The 25,326-nt window shown below is 39.5% G+C and overlaps 3 protein-coding genes across 3 annotated transcripts in view; 1 reads left to right on the top strand and 2 right to left on the bottom strand.

The window, feature by feature from the left end:
- The first annotated feature begins 4,191 nt into the window (after positions 1-4,191).
- On the top strand, positions 4,192-11,074 carry LOC140937372 (4-trimethylaminobutyraldehyde dehydrogenase-like). The gene is made up of 7 exons (XM_073386925.1): positions 4,192-4,665; positions 7,286-7,441; positions 8,131-8,393; positions 9,156-9,296; positions 9,450-9,638; positions 10,201-10,430; positions 10,788-11,074. The coding sequence occupies exons 1-7, from the start codon at positions 4,281-4,283 to the stop codon at positions 10,993-10,995; spliced, it is 1,572 nt and encodes a 523-aa protein (XP_073243026.1). The 5' UTR covers positions 4,192-4,280; the 3' UTR covers positions 10,996-11,074.
- Positions 11,075-12,963: 1,889 nt separating this feature from the next.
- Positions 12,964-21,916, bottom strand: LOC140937304 (protein SLC31A2-like). Its single transcript, XM_073386850.1, has 4 exons — positions 21,625-21,916; positions 17,332-17,398; positions 15,536-15,683; positions 12,964-13,510 (listed from the first exon to the last, which is right to left on the bottom strand). The coding sequence occupies exons 1-4, from the start codon at positions 21,748-21,750 to the stop codon at positions 13,150-13,152; spliced, it is 702 nt and encodes a 233-aa protein (XP_073242951.1). The 5' UTR covers positions 21,751-21,916; the 3' UTR covers positions 12,964-13,149.
- A 1,147-nt stretch (positions 21,917-23,063) lies between these two features.
- The window catches only part of LOC140936965 (molybdate-anion transporter-like), a 15,312-nt gene continuing 13,049 nt past the window's right edge, over positions 23,064-25,326 (bottom strand). The window contains exons 15-16 of the mRNA XM_073386478.1: positions 24,345-24,462; positions 23,064-24,044 (exon numbers count right to left, since the gene is read on the bottom strand). Coding sequence (XP_073242579.1) covers positions 24,019-24,044; positions 24,345-24,462 — 144 coding nt within the window. The 3' untranslated portion in view covers positions 23,064-24,018. The remainder of the gene's footprint in view (positions 24,045-24,344; positions 24,463-25,326) is intronic.

The raw sequence follows: 25,326 nt of genomic DNA, 5'->3' as shown, positions 1-25,326 counted from the left end.
AAAAACGGAAAAACAAAAATCGACTTCCGTTTTATCGTTTTTCTTTTTATCTACAAACAAACACATAAAACGGAAAAACAAAAATCAACTTCCCTTTTATCGTTTCTTGGTTTTTCAAGAACAGACACAAAAAACGGGAAAACGTAAGCCGACTTCCATTTTAACGTGTTTCGTTTTATTAACGACCAAACACCAAAAACGGTAAAATGATAATTGACTTCCCTTTTCGTTGCCACTTAGGGCAGCCGACTATGTTGGTGCGCATGCGTTACTTGAAACGAATGCCACTCTTACCGGCTCAGAGTCCGCGATAGGTCTGTTCCGTAGGACGGGCTGATCCGTCAGTGAGAGAACGACAGGCCTCCTGGCAACCACCCGCTATAAGGCTAGCCCAATCGATTTTGAAACGCAAATTTCCCTCCGTAGATAAGCCCCTCCGAATATAAGCCCCTCCAAAAATAAGCACCTCAAAAAGGGCCTTTGAAAAATATAAGCCCCTGGGCTTATTTTCGGAATTTTACAGTATGCTACGATATTACACACTACCTGAATCTAATATTATGAAGGGAAGCTACATTATGAATATCAACATAACGCCTTATGCCATTCGTAGCACAAAATCGCCTGACACTCCTTTCAGATAGTCCATTCACTGCTGGATGCTGTTGTCTTAAAATATCAGCTACTTCTTTTGTGTTTTGCCTTGCTCTTCAACAAGCTCCTTCACGTAGCGAGCAGTAACTACGTTTTCCATCCCCGCCATTTTTGAAGGACCCGCGAAAAAAGACGCATACCACGGTTATAAAAACTGCTGACCAACACCTAGACGAGGTTCCGAAAGGAACCACCAACCCCTACTCAAACCCCTCCCCCCCCCCTCCTCGACCCCTCTCTGTCACAGCTCTTTGTTCACTTAAACAGCCAGAGAAAACGAAAAAAAAAATATCAACGAAAAATTAGGTTATATCCAGCTCGTTTTTACATTGATTGGTCGTACTTACAAAGAAAAACGATAGAACGGAAGTCAGTTTCCGTTTGTATGTTTTTGTGTGTTTTAGTACGTAAAAGGAAAAACGATAAAAAGGAAGTCATCTGTCGTTTTTCCGTTTTTTGTGTTTGTTCGTACAAAAAACGAAAAAAGATAAAACGGAAGTCGATCTTTGTTTTTCCGTTTTTGTGTTTTCTCGTACATAAAAGGAAAAAAGATAAAACGGAAGTAATTTGTCGTTTTTCCGTTTTTTGTGTTTGTTCGTACAAAAAACGAAAAAAGATAAAACGGAAGTCGATTTTTGTTTTTCCGTTTTTGTGTTTTCTCGTACATAAAAGGAAAAACGATAAAACGGAAGTCATTTTTCGTTTTTCCTTTTTTTGTGTTTGTTTGTACATAAAGGAAAAACGATAAAACGGAAGTCGAATTTCGTTTTTCGTTTTTTGTGTTTCTTTTATCAAAAAAACAAAAAACGATAAAACGGAAGTCAAATTTTGTTCATCTTTTTTTGGAAAAAGATAGCATAAAACAGTAAAAAGAAGATATTGAGTAATTTTTGTTATGGAGAGATTAGATTTATGGATTCAAGAAAAGAAACAAGGACTTCTGGAATTTTGGCAATTTTTTGAGATTTTACCATTATTTTTAAGTGCAAAAATTATTTGGCGCCGTCATATTAAAAAATTTCAATAAAAAGGTGCTTTTAAAGCAAAAGCAATTTAGACATTTGTAACATTGCAAACTAATTAATCGAAACAGATGTCAATTTCATATCTTTCTATTTGTTCAACATGGAACAGAAAATTAAAAAAAGGGGTTGGCCGAACCGTGCATGGACCCATTCCCTAGCCTGCGAGAGCAGATGCCTTTTAATTTCGGCTTTTTTTTCTCGGCTGATGAATCAAGAGCCGAAAAAGGTATCTGCTCTCGCAGGCTAGCCATTCCCAAAAGGTGACCGTTTTGAGATTGGAACTGTGGCTGACAAAACGAAGGAAACTTCCAGGGGTGTGTTGCAACAAATTAATCAAGTTCAAATCTGTCCGGGAATCCGTATTACAAGAAAACGAAAGTTTAAAATATAACAACAATAATCACTCACATATTGGTCTCGCTTGAGCCAAAGGTTAAAACGTCAAACCAAACAACAATGTGATGACGACTTAAACCTTCTTTTCTGAACATAAGGACGCTTTTCAAAAGCGCGCTCTGTATCCGCGTGAGGACGCCGAAATATCTCTCAACAAAACCGATGTACCGGTAGATTAGTAAAAGACCGTAAAAGGTAGACGTACTCTGAAAACCAAATTGAATCAAAGAAAGGCTGTCTTATCCTTTAACGTAACAGGAAGAAAGGAGCAATACTACGTTTTCTGTCTTATACAATTTACAGACTTTACTGTGGACATATAAGTAACAATATTAGTGCCCATAAGAATTAATCAACCTATTCTTTTGATATCAAAACATGCATGATTTGATCAATAACTTGCTACAGCGTTATTTACATCACAGGTGGTCCAAGCTCAAAATATAACCGTCAGCACTGTTGAGTATCGTTCGAAATCTAAGGATTTGTATGGCGGGGGAAAAACGATTGTTTCTGTAGAAGGATTATAGTTTAGATTATTTGTGATTATTAATAATATGGTTTTCAGCCTACGCCAAAGGAGGCAAACACTTTTTATACCAATAACATTGAATGTGTGAAAGGAACAGTATTCTTAAGGTGTGAAGTTCTCGATGAGCATTATTGTCTTAGAAGCCTCACATTATTAATAGCGTTTCAAGAAAAATTTCAAACAGTAAAAAAACAATATGCATAATTTACAAGTTAAGTTTAGTCACGTTCTTTGAACTGCAGTCTATCTCCCAGAGCTGCCAAATTCTTGTTCACTCGTGCCCCCCAAACCCGCCTGAGCGCTCTTAGGGCGTGCCTGTTCTCAAAATTCCCGAAAAAGTATTTTAGGGGCACAAAATGTAGTCTGCTACACATACAGCCGTTTTTAGTGTCGTCCCGCAACTTGCGTGACCACTCTAACAAAATAAGTTTTTTAATAAATTTCCGCAAATGGAAAAATTGGAAATTTTTGCAAGATCGAGGCGTATGTTGGTTTCCTTTCCACAGCCTCCCAAGGATAGTGTGAAAAAGCACTTTGCAGGCAAACAATTCGGGACCTTATTCGGAAGTTTTAAGAAATCCTGGGCGAACGAGGAAAACACGCCTGTATGTCTCCTTCTTGTCAGCGGCGTCACGCAACGCTTCTACACGTGCCACGTGGTAGTTTGTACACAGTCAGTATCGTATGAATGAAAGTTAATTTTAGATGTATAAATCTTGAATGCAACAGGAAAACGTAGAAATTACCTCTTCAAAATGTGCTTTTGCTGTTAGCTTTGCTAGGTCTTTTCTTTGTTTTAACAATGCTTACGCGCATCATTCTCAGGGTAACATGAATTGAAGCACGCTTTGCCCAGTAGGTACCGGGAGGGCCTTGCACTAGGTGACTATAAAAAGAAAAGTGTTATGTAGCTTGCTTTTATACAAACTTCGACTCCAGCATTACAGTAATCTCATTTGGTCTCATTTAAGTTTAGTCACGCTCTTTGTTCTTTGAACTGCAGTCTATCTCCCAGAGCTGCCAAATTCTTGTTCACTCGTGCCCCCCAAACCCGCCTGAGCGCTCTTAGGGCGTGCCTGTTCTCAAATTCCCGAAAAAAGTATTTTAGGAGCACAAAATGTAGTCTGCTACACGGCCGTTTTTAGTGTCGTCAACTTGCGTGACCACACTAACAACGGCTGTGTAGCAGACTACACAAAATGAGATTTTTCATAAATTTCAGCAAGTGGAAAAATTGGAAATTTTTACAAGATCGAGGCGATCGAGATCATTCGGGAGTTTTGAGAAATGCAGGGCGCGCGAGGAAAACACGCCTGTCTCCTTCTTATCAGCGGCGTCACGCAACGCTTCTAAACGTGCCACGTGGTAGTTTGTACACAGTCAGCATGGTATGAATGAAAGTTAATTTTAGAAGTACGGTATAAACCTTGAATACAACAGGAAAAGGTAGAAATTACCTTTTCAAAATGTGCTTTTGCTGCTAGCTTTGTTGGGTCTTTTCGTTGTTAATGCTTGCACGCATTCTCAAAGTAACATGAATTGAAGCACGCTTTGCCCGGTAGGTACCGGGAGGGCCTTGCACTAGGTAACCATCTATAAAAAGGAAAAGTGTAGCTTGCTTTTATACAAACTTCGACTTCAGTATTACAATAATCTCATCTGGACTCAGCAACATGCTATCACGAATTGCCAAGAAGTGTGCAGGCCTCCCCGGAAATAGATATTCTTTTCTTGTTAGCTCTCTGAGGAGGTACTCAGGAATTGACCTCGAAAAACCTTGTCAGGAGTTGAATTTTATCGACGGTCGTAGGCAAAATCCTGTCAGCAGTGAAGGTGAACACGAGATCTATATCATGGAGCCAGCCACGGGAAGGATTCTCTGTGAAACGCATGGATCGGGAAAACCTGAAGTGGATCGCGCCGTTCAGTCAGCAAAGGATGCTTTCAATTCGTGGTCTGCGATGTCGGGGATGGAACGAGGGAAAGTTCTGCGCGAAGCTGCTACTATTATCAGGTCAAGAGTAAAGGATTTAGCGACAGTAGAGGTCACTGACAATGGTAGGTTGCTTTTTGACAGCTGTTATGTGAATGCAATTCTGGGAAATCAGGTACTTTCTCGGAAATTATCTGACGTTACGAGATAATCGTAAGTAAAAGGTGCGTGTACTATCGAAGGAAAGAATGGAATGGAATGGACTGAGATGAACTGGACTCCGTTGACAGAACTAGGGACCCCAGGTTTTCTTGTTTCAGGAATGTTTTTACATATTTGTTAATAACGTTCTTATTTTCATTTTCAAATTGTGCCTCTAAACAAAGGAAGCACTTTGTTGCAAAAGCTATTCATAGCTGATTAGAGTGGATATGTCACAGTCTCTATACCATACCTGCCAACTCTCCTGGTTTTCCAGGGAGCCTCCAAGTTTTTCATCAAATCTCCCGGGAAATACCTACAGCTGTACCATGCCCTTATTCAAAATTTTTTCATTAATTTTGTTATTTTTCCAGATGTCAAAAAGGAAAATAGAAAATAAAAGAAGAAGTGGATTTAGTGCTCTTATTTTAGCTGTTCTCGATTGGAAAACGTAAAACATATTGTTAACGTGTATCGTAATTGCTCAGAATTCAACCAATCAAATTGCACAATACATGGTAGAAAGTTGGCACAGTTTTCGCCTGCTGTTATCTAGGCTGAAAACATCTGGGAGACCTTTGGGTAATATTTTGGAAAGTATGTCGAAAATTACATTCTTAGTACAATGCAAAGATTTCTAGACATCTCCAGATTTTTGTACACCGCGGGTTCACAGGTGTGCTATACCCTGAAAAATTTAGCCCAAATTTCTCTATCCATGTTAAATTTCTACTTCCTCCTTTCTAAATCATCCTTAATCCTTTATTTAGCAATTATTGGTTGAGTGTAATATAACAAATTATGCATCTTGAGGGGGTTTTCAGCTTTAGTGAACACTCCCTTAGTTGATCAGATCAGATTAGATCAGATCTGATCAACTGCTGTGACACAATGACAAATGGTTAAAGTTAGTACTTGGTTTGATCCACCCTTTTCCAATACACATTTTGTCAACAGCCTCTTTATGCTATTTTACCAGTCAAAGTGTATAGTTGCTAGATATACCAGCTATATATCCATGACCTTTAATCTCTATCATTTAACCTCATATTTTTCCATTCTCCCCTTAGGCAAAGGTTTGGGCTAAAAGGATCATAAACTCATATATAATTATGTTCCCTTACTGGAAGCAACAGGTTGCTTGCTTGTGAAAATAGGCATAAAAATGTATCTCCTATAGAGTGTTTTCACTGTGACATCGTCAATATAGTGAGGTCCTCTGAATTCTTATGTATACCAGGTTGTAGGGAACCGAAAAATGAATCTTTGTAGAATTTTTCAGCCCTGTAGTGTCTTCTATTTTAAAAATACAGCATTTTGAATTTCCAGATTTTCACAATGTGTGACACCACAATGAGTGGTAGCCTCAGCAAAGATGTCTGGTTAAAGAAAGCTATCTTATTATGATTTTCGGCAGATGTCAAAATGGAAAATAAAACAAGAAGTGGATTTAGTGCTCCTATTTGAGCTGTTCTTGATTGGAAAATGTAAGGCAGAGCAAGCAAATTGATATATATTTAAGGAGTATCGTAATTGGTCAGAAATCAACCAATCAAATTGCACAATACATGGTAGAAAGTTGATATGGTTTTTTGCACTCTGTTATTGACATCAGGAACATTCGGAAGGAATTCGGGATATTTTCAGAAAGTATTCAGACCTTGTTGTGTACCATGTTGGTACCATGTTGACACCATGTTGGTGTCCCTGATGTTGGTACACCAGCAGAGGCCCCGCCAGGGCCTGCCATGTCTTATGTCGGGTTTATAAATGCTTCACGTCGCTGTCAAAAATTGAATGAAAATTCTTTTCTTGGTCAGAATTTTAGAAAAGGGGGATAGTGATGCATTATAAAGAAACCATTACAGTTCTGCAATTTCTCAGTTAACATTTCTCATATCAAACACCTATACATTGCCATTCACAATTAACACAATTCATAGGAGGGTCCATTGAAGCTCACTGACAATAGATGCTCTCTGTAGCGCAAGGTGAATTGACAAAAATTACTTCGTCCTGTCACAATTTGGCTAAAGGTAGGTAATCTCTTGTCACAATTTCATTTTACACTCTGTTGCTACTTTTTGAGTCATGTCGCTTGTTGGAATTTACCCTGGCAGGGCCTTCCAGCATGGCATCCCCATACACAGCTCTCTAAACTTGCGTGAAACATTTTGGTAAACAACTAAGAAACGATGTGCTGCACAGACCTGAGACTTAGATATGTTGTATATTTATGAGTCTTCTGTAGCATTTCATTTTCTTGGCTTCTTTCATGCAACAGTTTCAAAGTCATTTTTTTCATTGTGTGATAGTGAAAACACTCTATACCAGTAAAGGACCTCAGTTTGGTCAGGAGACACTCAATCTGCCACTGTGCATGATATGTATTTAGTAGTTGTGTATCATGAGTGAAAAGAAGTATGCAGACCCTGGTGACCCTTGAGGTTAAAACTTATACCCAGCAGAATTTAAGGAGGAGTGAAGCTTTGTGAGTCTTTCTAATAAATGATAATGGTAATACTTTTATCTTTTACACTACAGGGAAACCATTCCATGAAGCAGTATGGGATATTGAAGGTTGTGCAGATGTTATCGATTACTATGCTGGTCTTGCACCTACCATCAGTGGAAAGCACATCCAGCTTCCTAATGGGAACTTTGCTTACACTAGAAGAGAGCCATTAGGTGTTGTAGCAGGTATGGTACAGAGTTGAATCTTTATTCACACTTAAGCAACTACAACAACAACAAACAATAATCTTTTTTTTCCTTGTTTCAGTTTTACAAAAGTGCGCTGGCCTGCAGGTAGCTAGCTAGAGCTATTTTTCTATTATCTTGACGGGCCAGTCAATTTGCGTGTCCCCTCGAAGGGAATAATTTTACTATTTTATGTGTACATGTTTATCTAAATATAATGCAGAAGGATATTTATACAAAGGAGAGGAAGAATTTACCATACGTATAAAGGATTTGCAGTAAATATAGTTTAACAGGAAAAGCTGGCCATAGTATCAATTCATACTCTCTTTACTGAGGATTTTTCCTTAGAAATGGGGCACGATCCATTCAACCAAAATTCCAACCGGTCTGACTGGGAAAAGTGGTCCACCTCAAAAGGTGGACCCGTTTTTTTCGAAACTTTTCCGGTTGGACCGAACCGATCCATTCAGTTTTGGACCGAAATGTCAGGAAATTTTGGTTGAATGGATCCTGCCCATGATCTACAGTGTACCTCAACTGCCTCAATCAAGACACCATCCTATAATTATCACATTTCTCTGCAGTCAAAGCACTATAGTTAAAACTTATCTCAAGACCATATTGTTTTTCATTTTATTCATTACCACTCTAACAATTTTTTTTGTTCTTTGCTAACATGCATGCAGGCATTGGAGCATGGAACTACCCATTTCAGATCTGTACCTGGAAATCAACTCCAGCACTAGCTTGTGGGAACACTATTGTGTTCAAGCCCTCGCCACTCACCCCGTTGACAGCTATCTTGATTGCTGAGATATTCACTGAAGCGGGACTTCCCAATGGAGCCTTAAACATTGTTCAGGGCGGAGCTAGTACTGGCCATTTGCTTTCATCACATCCGGATGTAGACAAGGTTTCATTTACTGGGTCGGTGCCTACTGGAAAGAAGGTGAGGATTAAATATAATGAAGCTCCTAATTTTATTTTTACACTGGTGATTACTTTTCCGGTTAACCCACTTAAGCTCTGGGAAATTTTGCTGAGTAACATGTTTGAGCTGTTTTCTGGGCATTGTCTGGCTTAATTTAGTGTCAAAACTGCCCAAACTACTGCTTATGATGAGTCAAGCATTTAGCTTTGCGACCATCTGTGCCTATAGATGCAAAGTGTTTTGCATGGGCATGCACAGAAAACACGATTTTGCTATAGTCTTTGGGTTTGAACTCCCCCCCCCCCCGCTTTTCTTTCACTTTTCTATGCCCCATTTTATTAGGAAATTTTTTAGGATTGTAGGATTAGAGGGAAGAAAGTGTAGGAGGGTAGTGGAACAAGATTTTCATTGGAATTTTTGGGTCCAATTTTTATATTTTTTCCACTTTTCTCCAGTCTCCTTGACTGAATTATGCTCATTCTGGCATATTGTTTGAAATATCTCTTCCTCCTGTATGTCAAGTCAGATGACAAAGTTGTCCTTGACCATTAAAACTGATGATGTCACAAGTGGTACAAGGGATGTGGATTGGCATGGGTGGTTAGGGGTAGTTCAGGCAGTTCATGGGTTAAGTGTTAACAGGGCCGTCCTTAAAACAAAGCCTAAAGCAACTGGGTGAACATGTGAGATGGCTGGGTTCTGAACTCAAACCAAAGCTGTAGATTATGGCAGACAAAAAAGTCAACATTTATTTTCATTGTATCACTGCTTTCTCCATAGGTCATGGCAGATGCATCTACAGGTATAAAACATGTCACACTTGAGCTGGGAGGAAAGTCTCCACTGCTCGTGTTTTCTGATGCTGACCTGGAAAATGCTGTTAAAGGAGCTATGATGGCAAACTTTCTTACTCAGGGAGAGGTATGTTTCTTATCCCTATGAGAGTCAAATCACATAAATTATAGTGGTAATGTTTGTGAGATTTCCTTTTTTATGTAAATTTTTATTGAAGTATATTTGTTACAGGTCAAAATGATATTCATAATTATATTTATATTTACTTGATGCTGACAGGTCTGTTCTAATGGAACCCGAGTATTTGTGGAAAAGAGCATCTTAGATGATTTCCTCACAAAGTTGGTTGAGCGCACTAAAAAGATCCGAGTTGGAGATCCCATGAACCCAGATACTCAGATGGGTGCCCTGATCTCTGAGGAACATCTTCATAAGGTGTTGGAGTATGTGAGAATAGGACGTGAGCAGGTATGTGACCTTTGACAAAATTATTATTACTAGGGGGGTGGTTAAAACAGGTGCACTCAACAATTACCCTAGTGGGGGAGGCTCACATTTTTTGGCCTAAATGGATACCGTTATGTGCTGCTGAACAGTGTATGTGCATGTGTAGGTTGATGATGAGTGGTCTACATAATTATGTGGTACCAGCATTTTTTTTCTAATTAAAACTAAGTTAGTAATGTAAGTTTGAAATATTACTTAATCCTGTATGCAACATGAAATGTATCAGGGTCATAAAATAACACCTCTTGCCTTTAACAAGGTGGCAAAATGAACCATTTTTTTCTTAAACAGGATCAGGGTTTGAAGGCCTCATCGGCACACCTCTACCCAAACTGCCCTTGAGTGCCCCTCCCATCCCCCCTCCAGGACAAGGAACCACCTTCTCTTGGGTTGATAGGGCTCTACAAGACACCATCCACTTAACAAGCCCTTAAAAATAGACGGAAATTGAAAGCTTACTTTGCCAGACAAACCGATCAGGGGGCACAAGTTATATCTTAAAAGGTGTGTGTTTGCCTTTTAGGGTGCCAAGGTTCTTTGTGGAGGTGAACGTGTTAGACTTGATGACCACAGGCTGGCCAATGGGTTCTACATGTCACCCTGTGTCATGACTGACTGTACAGATGACATGACCGTTGTCAAGGAGGAAATATTTGGTCCTGTCATGACTGTACTGTCATTTGACTCTGAAGAAGAAGCCATAGCAAGAGCCAATGATACAGAGTTTGGGTTGTCTGCTGGGGTCTTTACCAGGTACATTATGTAGAACTTATATAGGTATTGTTGTGCGTCATATCAGTGAGAAACAAATGATGGCATGGAGAATTAACTCTGGAGTGATAATTTAAGTGCTATATTTACCTCCCAACCTTATCTGAGTCAAGTGCGTGAGTTTTTCGTCTTGTCATGACCGGCATTTCCGAAACGTCCCCGCGACGTTCGCAGATTTCCGACGATTTGCCGAAGACTTCCGAACGTTGTCGAAAATGTCCGAAGATGTCCCGACGACCTTTGAGCATTTGCAAAGCTAAGTTATTATGAAGTTTTCGTTATTGTTTTGTATTTCAGTACTCTATAAAATTATAGACTTAATGTATCCTGATTTTGCAGAGATCTTGCTCGTGCCCATCGCGTTATCTCCAAGCTTCAAGCGGGGTCTTGCTGGATCAACAATTATAACATGACACCGGTCGAAGTGCCTTTTGGTGGTTATAAGATGTCGGGCGTTGGCCGAGAACTAGGTGAAGACACCATTGATCACTACACACAGGTCAAGTCAGTTTATGTCGAGATGGGAGATGTTGAGTCACCGTTTTAAAATGTGTCATGGTCGTGTTTGTAAGAGTCAATGTGCCGTGAAATTGCGTATACAGCCCAACGATTAAGAAGAAATTACGCCTTGGATGGGTCGATTTAGTTTTTTAAGAGATATGATTTGAGACTTTTACTCAGCTAAGCAGCAGTGCATCAAGTAGTCTTGAGATTCCTGTTGATTCTCAGAAGACTTTATTGCCCACTACAAATCGCCTTCGCTTCCAATGGGAGTTGGTCTTTTATCTTTCTGGAAATACGAACGACTCTTATTCGTAAGAATTTTATCTGCATATTTGATATCGGGCCTGAAAAGTTAACGGGACTCTCGAGAAACGGGCCCTCGGTCATAACGTTAACCCCGAAATAAGAAGTAAAGTCGTGAATGCGTGCCCTCTCCATTTCTCATGTCATATAAGGACGTTCGAGGCTTGAATCGTAACAACTGAATGGCAATCAATCCTGTTTTAAAAAAATAAAATTTAAAAGCCAATTGGTTCGATACCCTAACCGTGAAAAAATGGAAATATTGATAAACAATAGACCAATTCTGATATATTAAACATCATAGTTGGCTGCGAAATGAAGAAGAAATGTATTGTTCATTGCTGAGTCTCAAGATTTTCTTTTTTTTTTCCCCAAGCCTCGGAGCCAAGTATGAATTTTAATGTATCAAAAATGGTCTAAAGATGTGTTATTGCTTTCTGCGACTAATGAGGAAACACCTTGCAAGCAGCTCCTACATCACTGAAACAATTAGCCTCCCCGCAGACGTCCTTTGGGGTTCCTTGGTCACGCAAATATTTCTCCCTCACGGACCGTTACCGTGGGGGGATCGGAGAAATGAATGCGTGAACTGAATGCGTGAATGCGTGGTGAACGGACCCCAAAGGACGTCTGCGGGGAGGCTCTGAAACAATGAGGTCAAAACAATCATACTCTAAAGTCAGTTTTATTGCATACGCTCGTCAATACAAGTTCACTTTATCTTCCCAGAGAAACCACTTCGTGGGAATTAACGAGGATTGTCAAATTCAAGGAAATAATTTAGAATACATTTTATCCATCCTATATGAAAATAATTAAAAGCTTAACTTATCACTTTTTACATTGCATTTTCTTTTAACTTATTTCTAAACTTTGATGTTTTAAAAATATTTGATTTCAGTGAATAAGGAGTCATTCAGTTTGGGGTTTACACTCACGGTGCGTTCGCTTGAGAAATCTGGATTTAGATTTTAAAATCCGGATTTCGGATTTCCAATCGAAAGCGAAATCCAAAAACGGATTTCAATACTGAGATATCTGTCTATCCGTTCCATGAAGAGACACCCTTGGTTCGTCACCGTATGCTTATAGCTTGCCTTTACATTTTTGTGCTTATGGTAAACCGTTTGTGTTAATCTGCCGCTGACTTAGAAACTGGCCTGGTTCTAGCCTGCGTAGCAAGCGTTTCGCGCGAGTTCGTCAAGAAAGTTGAGACAAGAGCAAAAAAGAGGCTCCCGCTCTTACTGCAATTCGATTGGAAACGCTTGCTTGAAAAGCTTGCTACGCAGGCTAGCCTGGTTCTTGTTCATTCTCCATCTGTCACGGTAAGCGTGATCTACGCGTAAGATCCTGAGAAACGGTTGCGTTTTAGCAGGAAAACGGCAAACATCACGAACGCGCCCTCACCAAAGAGCAAGGAAAAATGTCTGAACGCTTATCCGTAAGAAACCTCAAGGATCCAGACAATTGACAACCTGGGATACTTACCATTGACACGGGGAAACCTGAAATTCCGATTGGAAAGTCAAATGGTTCGCGTTATTCCGTTTGGGAAGCTTCTAAAAATATGAGCGGTTAGTTTCAGTGAGGCGATGCAGTCTTTATAATCTCTCTAGTCTACTAACGATTCAGCTGATTTGGATATGCTTTGTAGCGAGTTCTTACACCTCAAGATCAAATTTAGTTGTTGGTTCGTGCAAAAGGTAAGGACCCCTGGATTTCTTCAAGGCCGTTCTTAAAATTATGTTACGACGCTGTTTTTAACTAAAAGCCGCCTGTTAGCGTTCTATTAAACATTTAAAAGAAAATATTGTAAAGAAAAGTCATGCGCATTTCGGCTTGATACGATTCGCACTTTTTGACATTCCCTTTAATTTCTTGTTCTAAATAATTGTTAAAAATTATTTGTCTGTGTTACGTTTTCCGTGCCAAAACCCTTATTGCAAAAAGCAAGATCAGACGAAGTTGTTTTCTCCAGTGGATGTTGCTTCTTTTCGAGGTCGTTGAAATTCGTCAATTTTAAAGTCATTCCAGGGCTCTCTGTGGTGGGGTTAGGACAAGATTCGTCTTTATGATGATCTGTATCACTGATGAAGCCAGCGAAGAAAAAGTAGCCCAGGCCCGCTCCGATTATAACGGAGATCCCAAGATAAACCTGATACGTCATCACCACCAGCATTAGTAGGTATCCCAGCGCCACATGCACAATGTGCAAGACTGTTTGTAGGAAGTGATGCGAGCTGCACATGGTGATCCTACAAAAAATGAACATGGTCAAGTCGGTGATCGGCAAGCTGGTTGTAAAAGGTTTGTTTATAGTGGAAAGTGCACTTAGCTCAGTATCCAGCTAGTTTACAGGCACTCCACTCAAATATTTCGAAACAAATAATTTAAATACAACATAACATGATTAAAAACCCCAACTGGCAGAAGGCAACCGGTTGACTATTTACAAGCGTGGCCGAGAATTTGAACTCGGGACGACCGAGCACAAATCCAGCAAGTGGCCTGAGCGGGACTCGAACCCAGGACCGCCGGATTGCGAGTCCGACTCGCTGACCACTCGGCCACGCTGCCTCCTGTTTGTACCCAGTCCTCGTTTCTTATCACTGCGACTCCTGACGTCACAGAGTTTCACTTACAAAGGTTTCTCTGTCTTGCTTATCTAGATTATTAAATACAGTGGAACCCCGTTAATATTAATACGGTCACTAATGGGCCAAAAAAAGAAAAATTGGCCGTATCACCGGGGCTGGCTCAAATTTCATGTCTTAAGGGCCGTAATAACAAATACACCGTACATCGAATTCAACGTACTGTTCTCATTCCTCGCGAAGCGCCGAGCCGCGAGGTTTATAATCTCGTCGCGCGCGAAGCGCGCGTGTATCACTCAAGCATCGCAAGGCCAGCATGATTTCCTCTTGGCTATAAATCTATCGAGTTTGGTTGGTGTCCGCCTTGACGTCATCCAGTAGTGACGTCAAAGTGCACTATGGGTTTCCAGGCAACCGAATTATAACAATGTTTACGGTCGGTGAGTCACCACCCAATATCTCAGGTAAATAAAACAGAAGAGCAAACTCAACAACGGTGGATTCAACAAGTGGCTGGAAATCCTCGCTGATCCACAGGAGATTAAGTACATCTCAGCTTCCAATATTAGATCCACCCTCCCCAGTTACATGATTTACTTCATTTCTCTCCTGTCCTCCCACCCCTTATGGGCCCCCCTCCGAGCTTCGCGAGGTTCTGCGATACACGTATTTCTAGTTAATAACTAACCGGAATGTAGATATCGCGAACAGTAATTGAAAAAACTACATAAAATTTTCCTTCAGTACATTAATTTCTTTTAAAATTTGGCTATAAATCGCCACAAGTGCTTTTTAAGTGTACTGTAGTCTAAAAACAGTAAGCTCAGATTACTAGGAGTGGCCGTATTAACGGCGTGAAATTATAAGAGATTCTACTGTTTGGCATTTTAAAGTGTGGCCGTTGGCCGCATAGCCTGCGAACAGCAGACGCATTTCCGGTCGTCGATTCTCTCCCTCCGGAGGGAGAGAAGCGACGACCGGAAATGCGTCTGCTGTTCGCAGGCTATTGGCCGCATTAAAGGTTTTTTTAAAAGGAAATGTATGACCGTTTTGAGTGTTACAACTTCCATAATACAGTTTAAAAAAAAAAAATTTTTTTCTATATTAAAAAAGAGTTTTAGATTTACTCCAGCTTATCTTTGAACAAAAGAGGATCTCCTGCTTTGAAACTCTGTCCATTCTCACATCTCCATCTCCCATAATACACATTGTTTGCCCTCAAAAATGTTGCACAACCATTGTCTTATATTTCTATTGGGACGACTGTTATACCCAGTAGAAATAAAAAACAAAGGTTATGCAAAGTTTTAGGGGGCAAAGAAGGTTTATTATGGGAAATGTGTAAATGGCGAATGCAAAGTTTTCCCCAAGCCTTTCCAAAAGTCGAGGATTGCAAAAGCCGCTGTTACATTGATTTGGGTATCCGAACGTTTTGGGCATCCCCATTCCCAAAACCCTGGTAGTGATATGGACATCCCCTTCTCATATTACCTTAGCGATTTGGGTTAGGGTTAGGGTTAGGGTTACATGGGATGCCCATATCATTAGGGGTTTTGGGAATGGGGATGCCCATATCACTGTGACACAACACCATAAAAAAGAAATGGTATCATTACTTCTCTAGATGAAGGTTTGATAAGAATTCAACTTCGCTGAAGGGCGGGGGGTGGATATTAACTGGCTTACCAAAGGCTCTGACGAGATCCTGAAAACTGTACACCGTCAGTTCGTTTGGCCATAGTTTTGTGCCTGTCGGTAAGTTTGGCTCTTAAGATCTTCAGGCCTTCATACAAAATAGAAATGAAGAGCACTGCAATACACGAGCCAACCAACACTGTAACGGTGAAAAATATGAAATTAACCATATATTAGTAATAACCAAAGGTTACGGAGGGCGGGCGACAACGATCGAAGGTCAAAAATCTTTTGCTCCAACGCTGTGCTTTGCGTAAGTTTCACGCGTGATCAGATTACAAGTGATAGAAGGTCAAAATGCACGTGATCAAATTGCGTTAACATCTGCATTCCATTCATTCTTAGTGGAAGTCCAAACGAATGCTGAGACGAATGCTGGCTACATACATGCTACGCATGCGTAATAACAACCTGGAGATTAGGATTGCGGGCTCCTCTTGTCGCCCGCAATAAGGCCAATTTAAAGTGACCTTGGTCAAGTGATATAATTCTCTTTAGAAAAAATGGAAACCATTTGTCACGTACGTAGTCTACAGCCGTTTTTAGTGTCGTCACGCAACACCGTTTGTGGGGAGGAGCGTTGCGTGACGATACTAAAATGCTGTGTTGCAGACTATCATGTGCGTTGACTGGCCAAGAGGAATGTTTTCACCCAAATTATGCCTGTTTTCTAAGGAGGTGTTTACATGACACCGGGGCGACTTTGGCGCCGGAGAGAGTTCACTCAGGTTCCCTCCTATGGTTCTACATTTGTTTACATGATACCGCCACAAAATGTCATGCGAGGACGAGTTACCCCGGCGTGAGTTCACCCCGGTTGTTGTACCGGGGCGAGAATTTCACTCCGGTACGAAATCTCGCAACGGTATCGTGTAAACGCGAAACACGTTTCGGTGTGAAATCGGTCGGTAGACTGGAACGGGAAGCGCATGCGTAATGTTTGCAATTTTGAATCACGCGTGTATTTTATCAACATGAAGTGTACCTTCAAATACGCTCTTCTCACTTATGGTAATATGCCCGTCTAACCTCGTTTACGGGTAAAAATTCTTTTGAAATTCAAATACGAAAACGTCGTCTGATTAGCATTTCAAAGGACGTTTTACTCAAAAACGAGGTTAGACGGGCATATTACCATACGTGAGAAGAGCGTATAGCGAGATATGAAATGACCCAGTCATAATGTAAATGCGATATGAAATCAAAAAGTCATCCCAGTATGAAACTCGCGCCGGTGCGAGTTTTCTCATGTAAACACCCCCTAATGCCTTCTGCCGTACCGAATCAACTAATTTACAAAATAGTCATAAGAACTTGTTTACATGATTACCCACGTTGTTTTGAGCAGAATCAATCCGAATTTAAACACGTTCGGTCTGACTCAGCGAGGCTTAAGTAATAAGTAAAGACACCATTTAGAAATCCAGTACTGATTTTGGGCCAGTATTGGTCACTTTATATGACAATTGAGTGACATATGAATTATCATCTTGTACAGCCTATGTAGCAAGCGTTTCGGATCCATTTGTTAGGGTGCTTAAGTAACGACGACGACGACGAAAATAACGAATATTTTTCTCAAAAAGTGAATCTATCTCTCATGTTGTTCAGTTTGTTAAATAATGGTGAATTCGGACGTTTTTGCCGTAGTGGTTGTTGAAACTCCTCAATGCGAAAAGTCGACAAACTCGAGCAGAAACGCTTCTACGCAAGCTAGATTTACAGAGACCATGAAAGGCATCAAATTTATAAATTAAGATTATATAAAGGCATAATATTTTCTCTACCTTTTGTTGATGAGATATCCCATGGTTCAAACAGAAGATTGAGGTCACTTCTGAGATGAAACATCATCTGAAATTGATCGACGCAAATTAACTTTGTTATCGAGGTATTTTGTCCATTCACTGTGAACTAAACTAATATACCGCTTATATCTACTTTGTATTGGGCTGAAGAAACAACCAAAACCAGTGCAGTACATTTTACTGAACGTCATTTGAATTCATAGAGCCTTTTCAGTGATGAAAGCCAAGTGATACAACTGGCGTTAAATTTGTCATTTTGCGAAATGAATTTACGTAAAACAGTAACAAAGGCAATAAAAATATTTACAAAACCTAAAACATATGAAACTCATGATACTGCTTAAAAATTTCTAAAACGCTCTAACAATTAACATAGATGAGAAGTTTTTCAAAACACGTATACCCATTATATTGATGTATAAAAGAGTTGAAGTTGGGTCTTTTCACTATAGAATACCCATCCTCGTCCCCAGGGATCAAGTTTTCCCCTACCTAAAGCCCTAGGGATGAGGTTGTAGAGCACATTCCAGGGGAAGCCCAACGAATGTTTTCTGTAAAATATCTGTTCGGAGAAGCAAATATTGCTTAGAATTTTCTATTGCTTGAATACGGCTGAAAATTTCTTGATGAGCGTTCCATTCAGGTACAATTTTCGAAGCTTACCTAAAAAATTCCCTACGATTTTCTGAAGTTCAATTTTTCATATTTTAGTCCTTATGTTAGGCTAATTTTCGTAGAAAATAAAATCTAAAATTGTCTGATTAAAAAATTTCATGGAGAGAGGAATAAGAATTATTCTCACTTTCGTAAAAAGTTTCGGGAAAATAATACTAAAGCCCTTGTAAGTTCGAAAAGCCTCAAGTTCCCCTAGGATGACTGAACGGATACAAATTTTATAGCGCCGCTTAGAATGCATTTCTAGAGATCTAAAAGTACTCAAAATGGCCTAAAACGTCTTTTCAATGCATTTAGGAGGGAACCGTCGCTGGGTGCCCCTGACGTTCCTTAAGTAATGAATCAAGACCAAGTGAAGAGGCCCCAGAAAATTACCAAGCTCCTCACATCGCGTAGTTGCTACAAAACAACTCTCTTGTGGGAATTTTCTTCTTTTTATTGGGTATTCTAATTCTTCCGCTACACAAGTGTAACTAGTTGTTTTAGTGTAGGACCTTTTTTTGAAAAAGGAACTCCGGATTCATTCCCTAGTTTTGCCTGTCGCTATCGTCGCTGTCTGTTTTGTATGTAGACTGGGGGCCCAAGCATCGCCGGGAATTTTCTACAAATACCACACACACTACACACGTTGAATACTTCTGAAGAGTGGTGCCGACAATAACACCAGCTTCTGTTTTCAAAAATTTAAAGCTCTTTTTGGTAAACTAACAGAATATCGGTCATATCTTAAAAATTTCACCATTCAAAATTAAAACCTTAGCTTTAAAATATTTTGCTTAGAGTTGCATGCTTCTTTCTTTTGACGTATTGGTAGCTTACGTGTAGCCGCACCCTCCCCCCCGCCCGACAAAGGAAAAACGAAGAGAGGCGGGAGGGTGCGGCTAACACGTAGGCTAACCGTATTGGCCCAATTTCCAACTTTTCCACAACATGTTCATTGAAGTTACGACAGACTTCTTCAACAGGATTGGCTATTAGTACGCGCAATGTATTTGGACAGCACCAGTCATCGTATAAGTTATGTCGTTTGCTCTTAAGTCTCGACAAAGACTCCTTGCTATTTTTGTACATTTATATCGACATTAGTTGGAGTCTTAATATAGTGCCATAGTGATTTCTAATTCTGTTTGTAAATCGTGGTCTCCCACATTGCTCACTCGGACTCCACCCAGTCCGATTACCATTATAACATTACTGTTATCGGCCCTTTTCCTGAGAAGATGCGAAAAGTTATCAGGGCTAATCTCGAATTAAAATTTTTACACAGGATTGTATTTACTTTCCTTTTGATTGTTTTAGAGTACCATTCCGGGGCGTCATCGTGAACTCGAAGCGAAAGCTCAACAGTAGACAATTCTATCCCTACATTTTAATAGGCAAGACCCAAACTTATGGATTCTTTCGTTAGTTTCATTTTACATCATGATTCTCTACAATTTGGCTTAACAAAGCTTAATCTGAGCTTTCTATACTAATCTCATCCACCACTTTAGTCAATACTTCTGTTCATACAAATTTTTATTACCCTTTTTTTTCGATGCCATGACAGTTTTTTTTTGCCTAATAGTGGAAATTAAAATTCGAAGATAAGGCTCGCTCGATACTGTTTATCGTTACGTTTCCTATATCTAGACCTCATTTTTCAGCGTTTTGTACATCTCAAGCTTGAACGTTAATGAAGAGTCACCCCCAATGGGTCTCCAAATTGAGAGTGATTTCGTCTTTTATTGATCCTATTCATATCTTTTATTGTACATCTTTCGCCTTTCATGGATCACATTCATATTTTTAATTTATGTATTGACGCTAGTGTATTTTTTATCGTTTTTAGTGCATTTTTTAATTTTTATTATCCTATTAGCATTTTTTACTCGGCCTAATAAGCTGTATTGGCTCTAAAACCCACGTGTTTAAATAAAAGATTTGTTTTTCTCCCTTTATTTCTCTCCCTTTCGTGTGGTCGGCCGTGTGTTTCGGATACGTCATCGATATTATGTATGACCGTGAAGACCGACAAATACTGATATACTTGATAACCGAGATCCTTTTACTTACATGCGGTAGGTCAATATCAACACAACACAGAAATGTACCAAGCCGTCTTTGACTATACCGTTTGTAGATAGGTGAAATATCACTGAAAAGTACTGACGGGGAAAATGAAAAAATCGACCAACAAGAAACTTAGTGAAAGTAGAGCAAAACCTTTTTACGATTCGCTCTGACCTGACTAATGGTGATATGACGACAATTTTTATAGGTCAATGTTGGACGTTTTGGCTCAGTGTCATAACAAAAACTCGCAGAATCATTGCCCGGAAATGATATTACAAGTAGGGGTTATCCTATAGCCCTATCCAACAAACAAACAAACGGTAATGTATATCAACTGTTGTTACAGAGCTATGTATTTTTTAAGAAAAATACTTTTGTCAAAATTTTTCTTATTCTGAATCAAAACTTCCCTATACTTTCTGTTATTTTTCTGTAGAGTTTTTCATTTTGTTTCCAAGTTGTTTTAAAAGACAGTCAAGTTTTTTTAGATTACAACATTTCAGTTCTTTTCGTGCTATAAGATCCGCACGGAGGAATGCACATTAAATATCATCTATATTTATCCTTAATTATAATCAATGGCTCAGTAATCGCCTTTGTTTTCAAATTGCGTCATAGATTTATTCCAGGTTCATTTCCAGTTCATGTCACAAAAACAGAACAGTATACTGGCTTTTAAGTCCTTGAGTTCCCTGCCAAAAAAACCTCATTTTTCTGTGGGGGTGTCTTTCGACTGTATTATTTAGATCACAGCTGTACGTTGGTCGAAGATAAGGCAATTAGGGTTGAATTTGTCGACTAAGTTAATTGATGGTTAATACTGTTGCGTGCAAAGAGAACATATAAATCACAAGAGTAATAAACCTATAGATAACACAGATAGCACGTGAAAGAATGTGGTTATTATCAAAAAGTACTCCCTCAAAGAGAGCCTTAAACATCCCATTTTGTTTACAATGGCGTGACTGCTTGTTCAATTGTTTTTAAAACTTTCTTTTTTACCATGGATAATTTAAATGATCTCACAAATAATAAAAAAAGTACTTAGCCATTCCCAATGGCAATAAATATTCTAGCAAATTTGCGTACCCGAATGATTTAATAAGTGATTAAAAAAAAAAATGAAATGAGAGTCCAATGTTGGCTGTTTAGTGGAAGTAGCGATCTAAGTGCATTGTATGCTCTGCTTTTCGAAATTTCGAAAAAAAAGGGAATCCTTGAAAATTCGAAACTTTTCTCACACGAATCAATAACAAACTCAGTGTGTAGATTGCATAAATGAGTAAACTTTTAGTTTATCTTCTGATGGTTTAGGTCATACTTATTGAGTACAGAATGCAGGCCAAAATGCCTTCTCCGCTGTTGCTACGATGGTAAATACGCTTTCAGTGCGCAGTTTCAGTGCTTTCAGATCAGTGCGGTTTTTATCTTTGCCCCTGCTGGGGTACCGTGTGTGGACTATGTTAGCAACGTTACTCTTTTCTTCATCAAAACAGTACTGTATTTCTAGTCGGAAGCAAGTAAACTCGATAGCTCTCTTACCGCATGCCCCCCCTCCATGTCGTGGTTCATCTGGCTAGTGGTTTCATGTGATGCCATGTTGGAATGTTCGTTCATTTCCCCATGCGAGTGCCCACTGTGATCGTGAGAGTGCCCACTGGGAGACATTTTCGCTAAATTCCAGGACTAAGTTTCGCTTGCTGTCACAAACTAGTAGGAGGCTCGAGCTATGTGTAACTTGAGCTTTTTAACAAGACACTCACTGATCTTTGCGATACCGTGAACAACAAGGAGACGTACACTAAATAGGTATCACATGCATTAGTATTTCCATTTATGAAGACAACTTTGATATTGACCTCGTGTTTTAACGGGACCTTTATCGTCAGACAGATGACGTAAGGCTTCAACGAATTGACATTGGTTGAGGTCACGCTAGAGACTTTATTATGGTAAAAAGGGCTTTACTATGGTAAGTCTCGTAACGTCTTCTTTACCGTAGTAAACCTGACAGGTCCACTTAAAAAGGCATTTGAAACTTTCCAGGCGTTTTTTCTCGCGTAATCGGTAACGTGAGAGTGAAAAGTAAAACAAATGCTGACATGCTATGAGAGCTGACTAAATTGAAATTACTGAACTGTAACTTCATGAGCGTGACCCTCACAAGTGTACAAAGATGGTTCAATGTGAGAGAGTATTGTTTTCTTTTGTGAGCATTTTGCTTTTAATTCTGCTGCTCAGACAAGCAAGAAGAAAGCGCTCCCTTATTACCTACCCTGGTTTCGAATACGAAGTTAGTGAAGATGCTTTAGTGACAGGTTCATTGATTACCCATCGAAGACGTACTCTTAGAGAAAGAGCGGCATTGCAAAGGCAAGCGTGGGTTTACCCTCGACCCCAAGATCAAGAATGGTTTGAAGAAATGTACAGAAACAGAAACCTTGAAACACTGTGGAAAAAGCAATCACCGATGTTCTAAAGCTATTCTGTTATGTGACTCTTTTTGAAACTACTTTCCTCAAAAATCATGACAAACTGTCAACAAAACAAATAAAGTTTAGATAGACTAGAGATATACCCACCTATTTTTTTTGGTAACCAGATGGTTATCGGTGATGGGTCATCTTTGTTCTTTCCGCGGTAGTCATGGAAATTAACCAGGGTAGAGTTTACCATAGTAAACTGAAAAATGCCGGTCACACTTACGGCGCCGTTTACTATGGTAAACTTGAGTTTACTATAGTAAACTTTCTCTAGTGTGACCTCAACCATTGTCTTGTGTTGTTTTGATTAGTTGTTGGTCCATATTGAAGGTAAGCCTGTGGCGAGTTGGTTAAAGGTGATACGTGATGTATCCCGACAATGCAGCACGTATTCCACCGGGCAAAAAAATTCAAAGGTTAACCAGAAAAAGACAACACTACTATTTTAACGTATCCGTATTCCTTTTTATTATTTTCAGTAATTGAAGGCACCTGTAGTATTGCACTTTGAATAGTCTGTTTGCCCTTTAAAGCCAATACTCACTGAACTCTTCCTTTCTTTTAACCAAGAGTTTATCAGATAGCTTTATGTGTCTGCACGGCCCGAGACTGGAACAAGTCGTTCACACACATGTGTACATCGAATATCTTACCGGAGCTGTTGGCCGAGAAGGTTTAGTGCGTGATATCTGAATCCCCACTCCTAAAGATTTACTTCCGTGTCAGTGGGTTCCAGTCCTCTTTCGTACTTATTCATTTCCGCTACTGTTCGAATACCAGTTCACAATGCACCAAAATAGAGACCTGCAGAATCTAAGACAAGAACGACTACAAGTACGAGATTTAACTTGAAGTTTTTTGGCGTATTCTCAAATAAAAGACACCCCGGGTAGCTTCACTGTACATCTTTTTCACCAAAAAAAATTAGCACTGTTATCTTTATTGAAAGAGGTTAAGCTATCTCCCAGCCGCAGAATAATAAAACCTATAACACTTTATAACTTGTGTCCGCTAACACGACATTCTCGCTAAAACTCGTAGTAGAATGACGCCTACTATCACGTTTTCCTGCCAAAATAAAAGGTCTCTAATATGGAGATCGGCGCGGAGCAGCTTCGCTCCGTTACAAAATTGGATATTATTTGTTATTATTTGGTTATAATATTTGCGCATGTCCACTCCAATTTATGACCACCAAGTAAAGTCGATTCTGATTGAATGTCCCTCTAAAAACAAGTTCCACACTTGTCAACAGGTGCGCAAAGTCTGGGGTGACCCTATGGCAACTACCAGCCCAGCAATTTCAGCTTCCTTGGTACTCGAAGAAATCCGTTTTTTTCGCACGCTGTGGCCTTCTTCTTTTTACTTGAATTATGGCTCCTATACTTTGAAACCTAGGACATAAATCCCTTCTGGGTTGTTGGCATTTGTGGTTTCTTGATGTCTCTCTTCATCAAGCCGGTTCCGAATTTAAATTTCCTGTGAGAAACAGGTGAAAGAGACAGTTCAATAGAGTGCGCTTGAATCTGTCAATATTAATTTATAAAATTCATCTGATGCCGTGTGAATTTGCCTTAGACCACGGGTCCCATTGATAACGAATTATTGAAAATAATGATTTTAACCTGCTTCTTGGTTTGTCTTCTAATCTAAGCATTGCTTTTCTGTTATAATGATACAGTTTTAGTATTGATCCAGGTATAATGGGAGCTGTATCGTTCAACAGGTATACGTTGGGATACACTAGGGTGATGATTTTAAGACCAAAAGCTTTCTCACCCATTTGTTCGTTTGTAGAGCTTGAGTAACTAGATAGTCTATACAGGCAATGTTGCACGACACAACAGGCTGCCAAGAACACTACACAGCAACAAAATACTACTTGGAGAGACAAATCCTGATAAAAAAAGTAAAATAGTAAATAATCAGAAATAGAAATAAATTAATTAACCTCCTTCAATAAGACAATATTTTGAACCCTGGAAGTATCTCTGGAGTATCGAGTTTGCTAACTCATCAAGCATTGCACCAGTCGTATTAAAAAGTTTATTTATTTTTTGTCAGAAAATATTATCCTTGGTAGTAATAATGATGAGGTGGAAGTATCGCCGACGTCGAAAGACATTAGGGAGTTTACGCAACGGCGTCGGCGACGACGACCCTAACGAGAACTGCACAAAAGCAATAGGTTTAGACAAGGAAAACAACAACTTTGCACGTGCATCACGCTTTTTTGTACATTTAACTGCAGTCGTTGCACGACTGCGACGTGAAACTGCCTATTTTCACGTTTTCTCGAGGACGGGAACAAAAGACAACAATTTTCTTTTTCTTTTCCTGAACTTTGAAGTAGTCCTTGAGAATTCAACTCCAGAAAAATTGCCTAGATTTGACGAATTAAACGAGATGGAATAAGCGCGATAAAGTTTGAGGCGGCGCAAATTCAATTTTTAAGGAGGCAGTCTGGTTAAAAGCATATTTCGTTGATTTCCACCCTTTCTCTTCGATATCTAGCCAAGATTTCATTCAATCAAGTTACAGTCCTTAGTTCAATAACTGTTTATGAATTTTTGAATGATTTTTTTCGATGTTTTTGATGTGTAAAATTTAGGAGGGGGGGGGGGGGGGGAGATGTTTGAAATTTGGAGAAAAAGGGAAAATATTGGATTTGGGGGTTGTTAAAAATTGAAATATGAAGTGAATAATTAGTAGACAATTACCAGATAGTCAGCCACCACAACAAGGTGCCTCTGATCCCATT

This window comes from Porites lutea, chromosome 5 (assembly GCF_958299795.1).
Source record: "Porites lutea chromosome 5, jaPorLute2.1, whole genome shotgun sequence".
Lineage (NCBI taxonomy): Eukaryota > Metazoa > Cnidaria > Anthozoa > Scleractinia > Poritidae > Porites > Porites lutea.
The sequence above is the reverse complement of the archived record's forward strand: the minus strand, read 5'-3'. Positions and strand labels throughout refer to the sequence as shown.

Coding starts and splice junctions, on each gene's coding strand:
- LOC140937304 (XM_073386850.1), bottom strand. CDS start 21,750: ATGTCTCCCAGTGGGCACTCTCACGATCACAGTGGGCACTCGCATGGG. Junction 17,399..21,624: donor ACATGGAGGGGGGGCATGCG/GTAAGAGAGCTA, acceptor GATCAATTTCAG/ATGATGTTTCATCTCAGAAG. Junction 15,684..17,331: donor GGATATCTCATCAACAAAAG/GTAGAGAAAATA, acceptor TCACCGTTACAG/TGTTGGTTGGCTCGTGTATT.
- LOC140937372 (XM_073386925.1), top strand. CDS start 4,281: ATGCTATCACGAATTGCCAAGAAGTGTGCAGGCCTCCCCGGAAATAGA. Junction 7,442..8,130: donor GCCATTAGGTGTTGTAGCAG/GTATGGTACAGA, acceptor ACATGCATGCAG/GCATTGGAGCATGGAACTAC. Junction 8,394..9,155: donor CGGTGCCTACTGGAAAGAAG/GTGAGGATTAAA, acceptor CTTTCTCCATAG/GTCATGGCAGATGCATCTAC.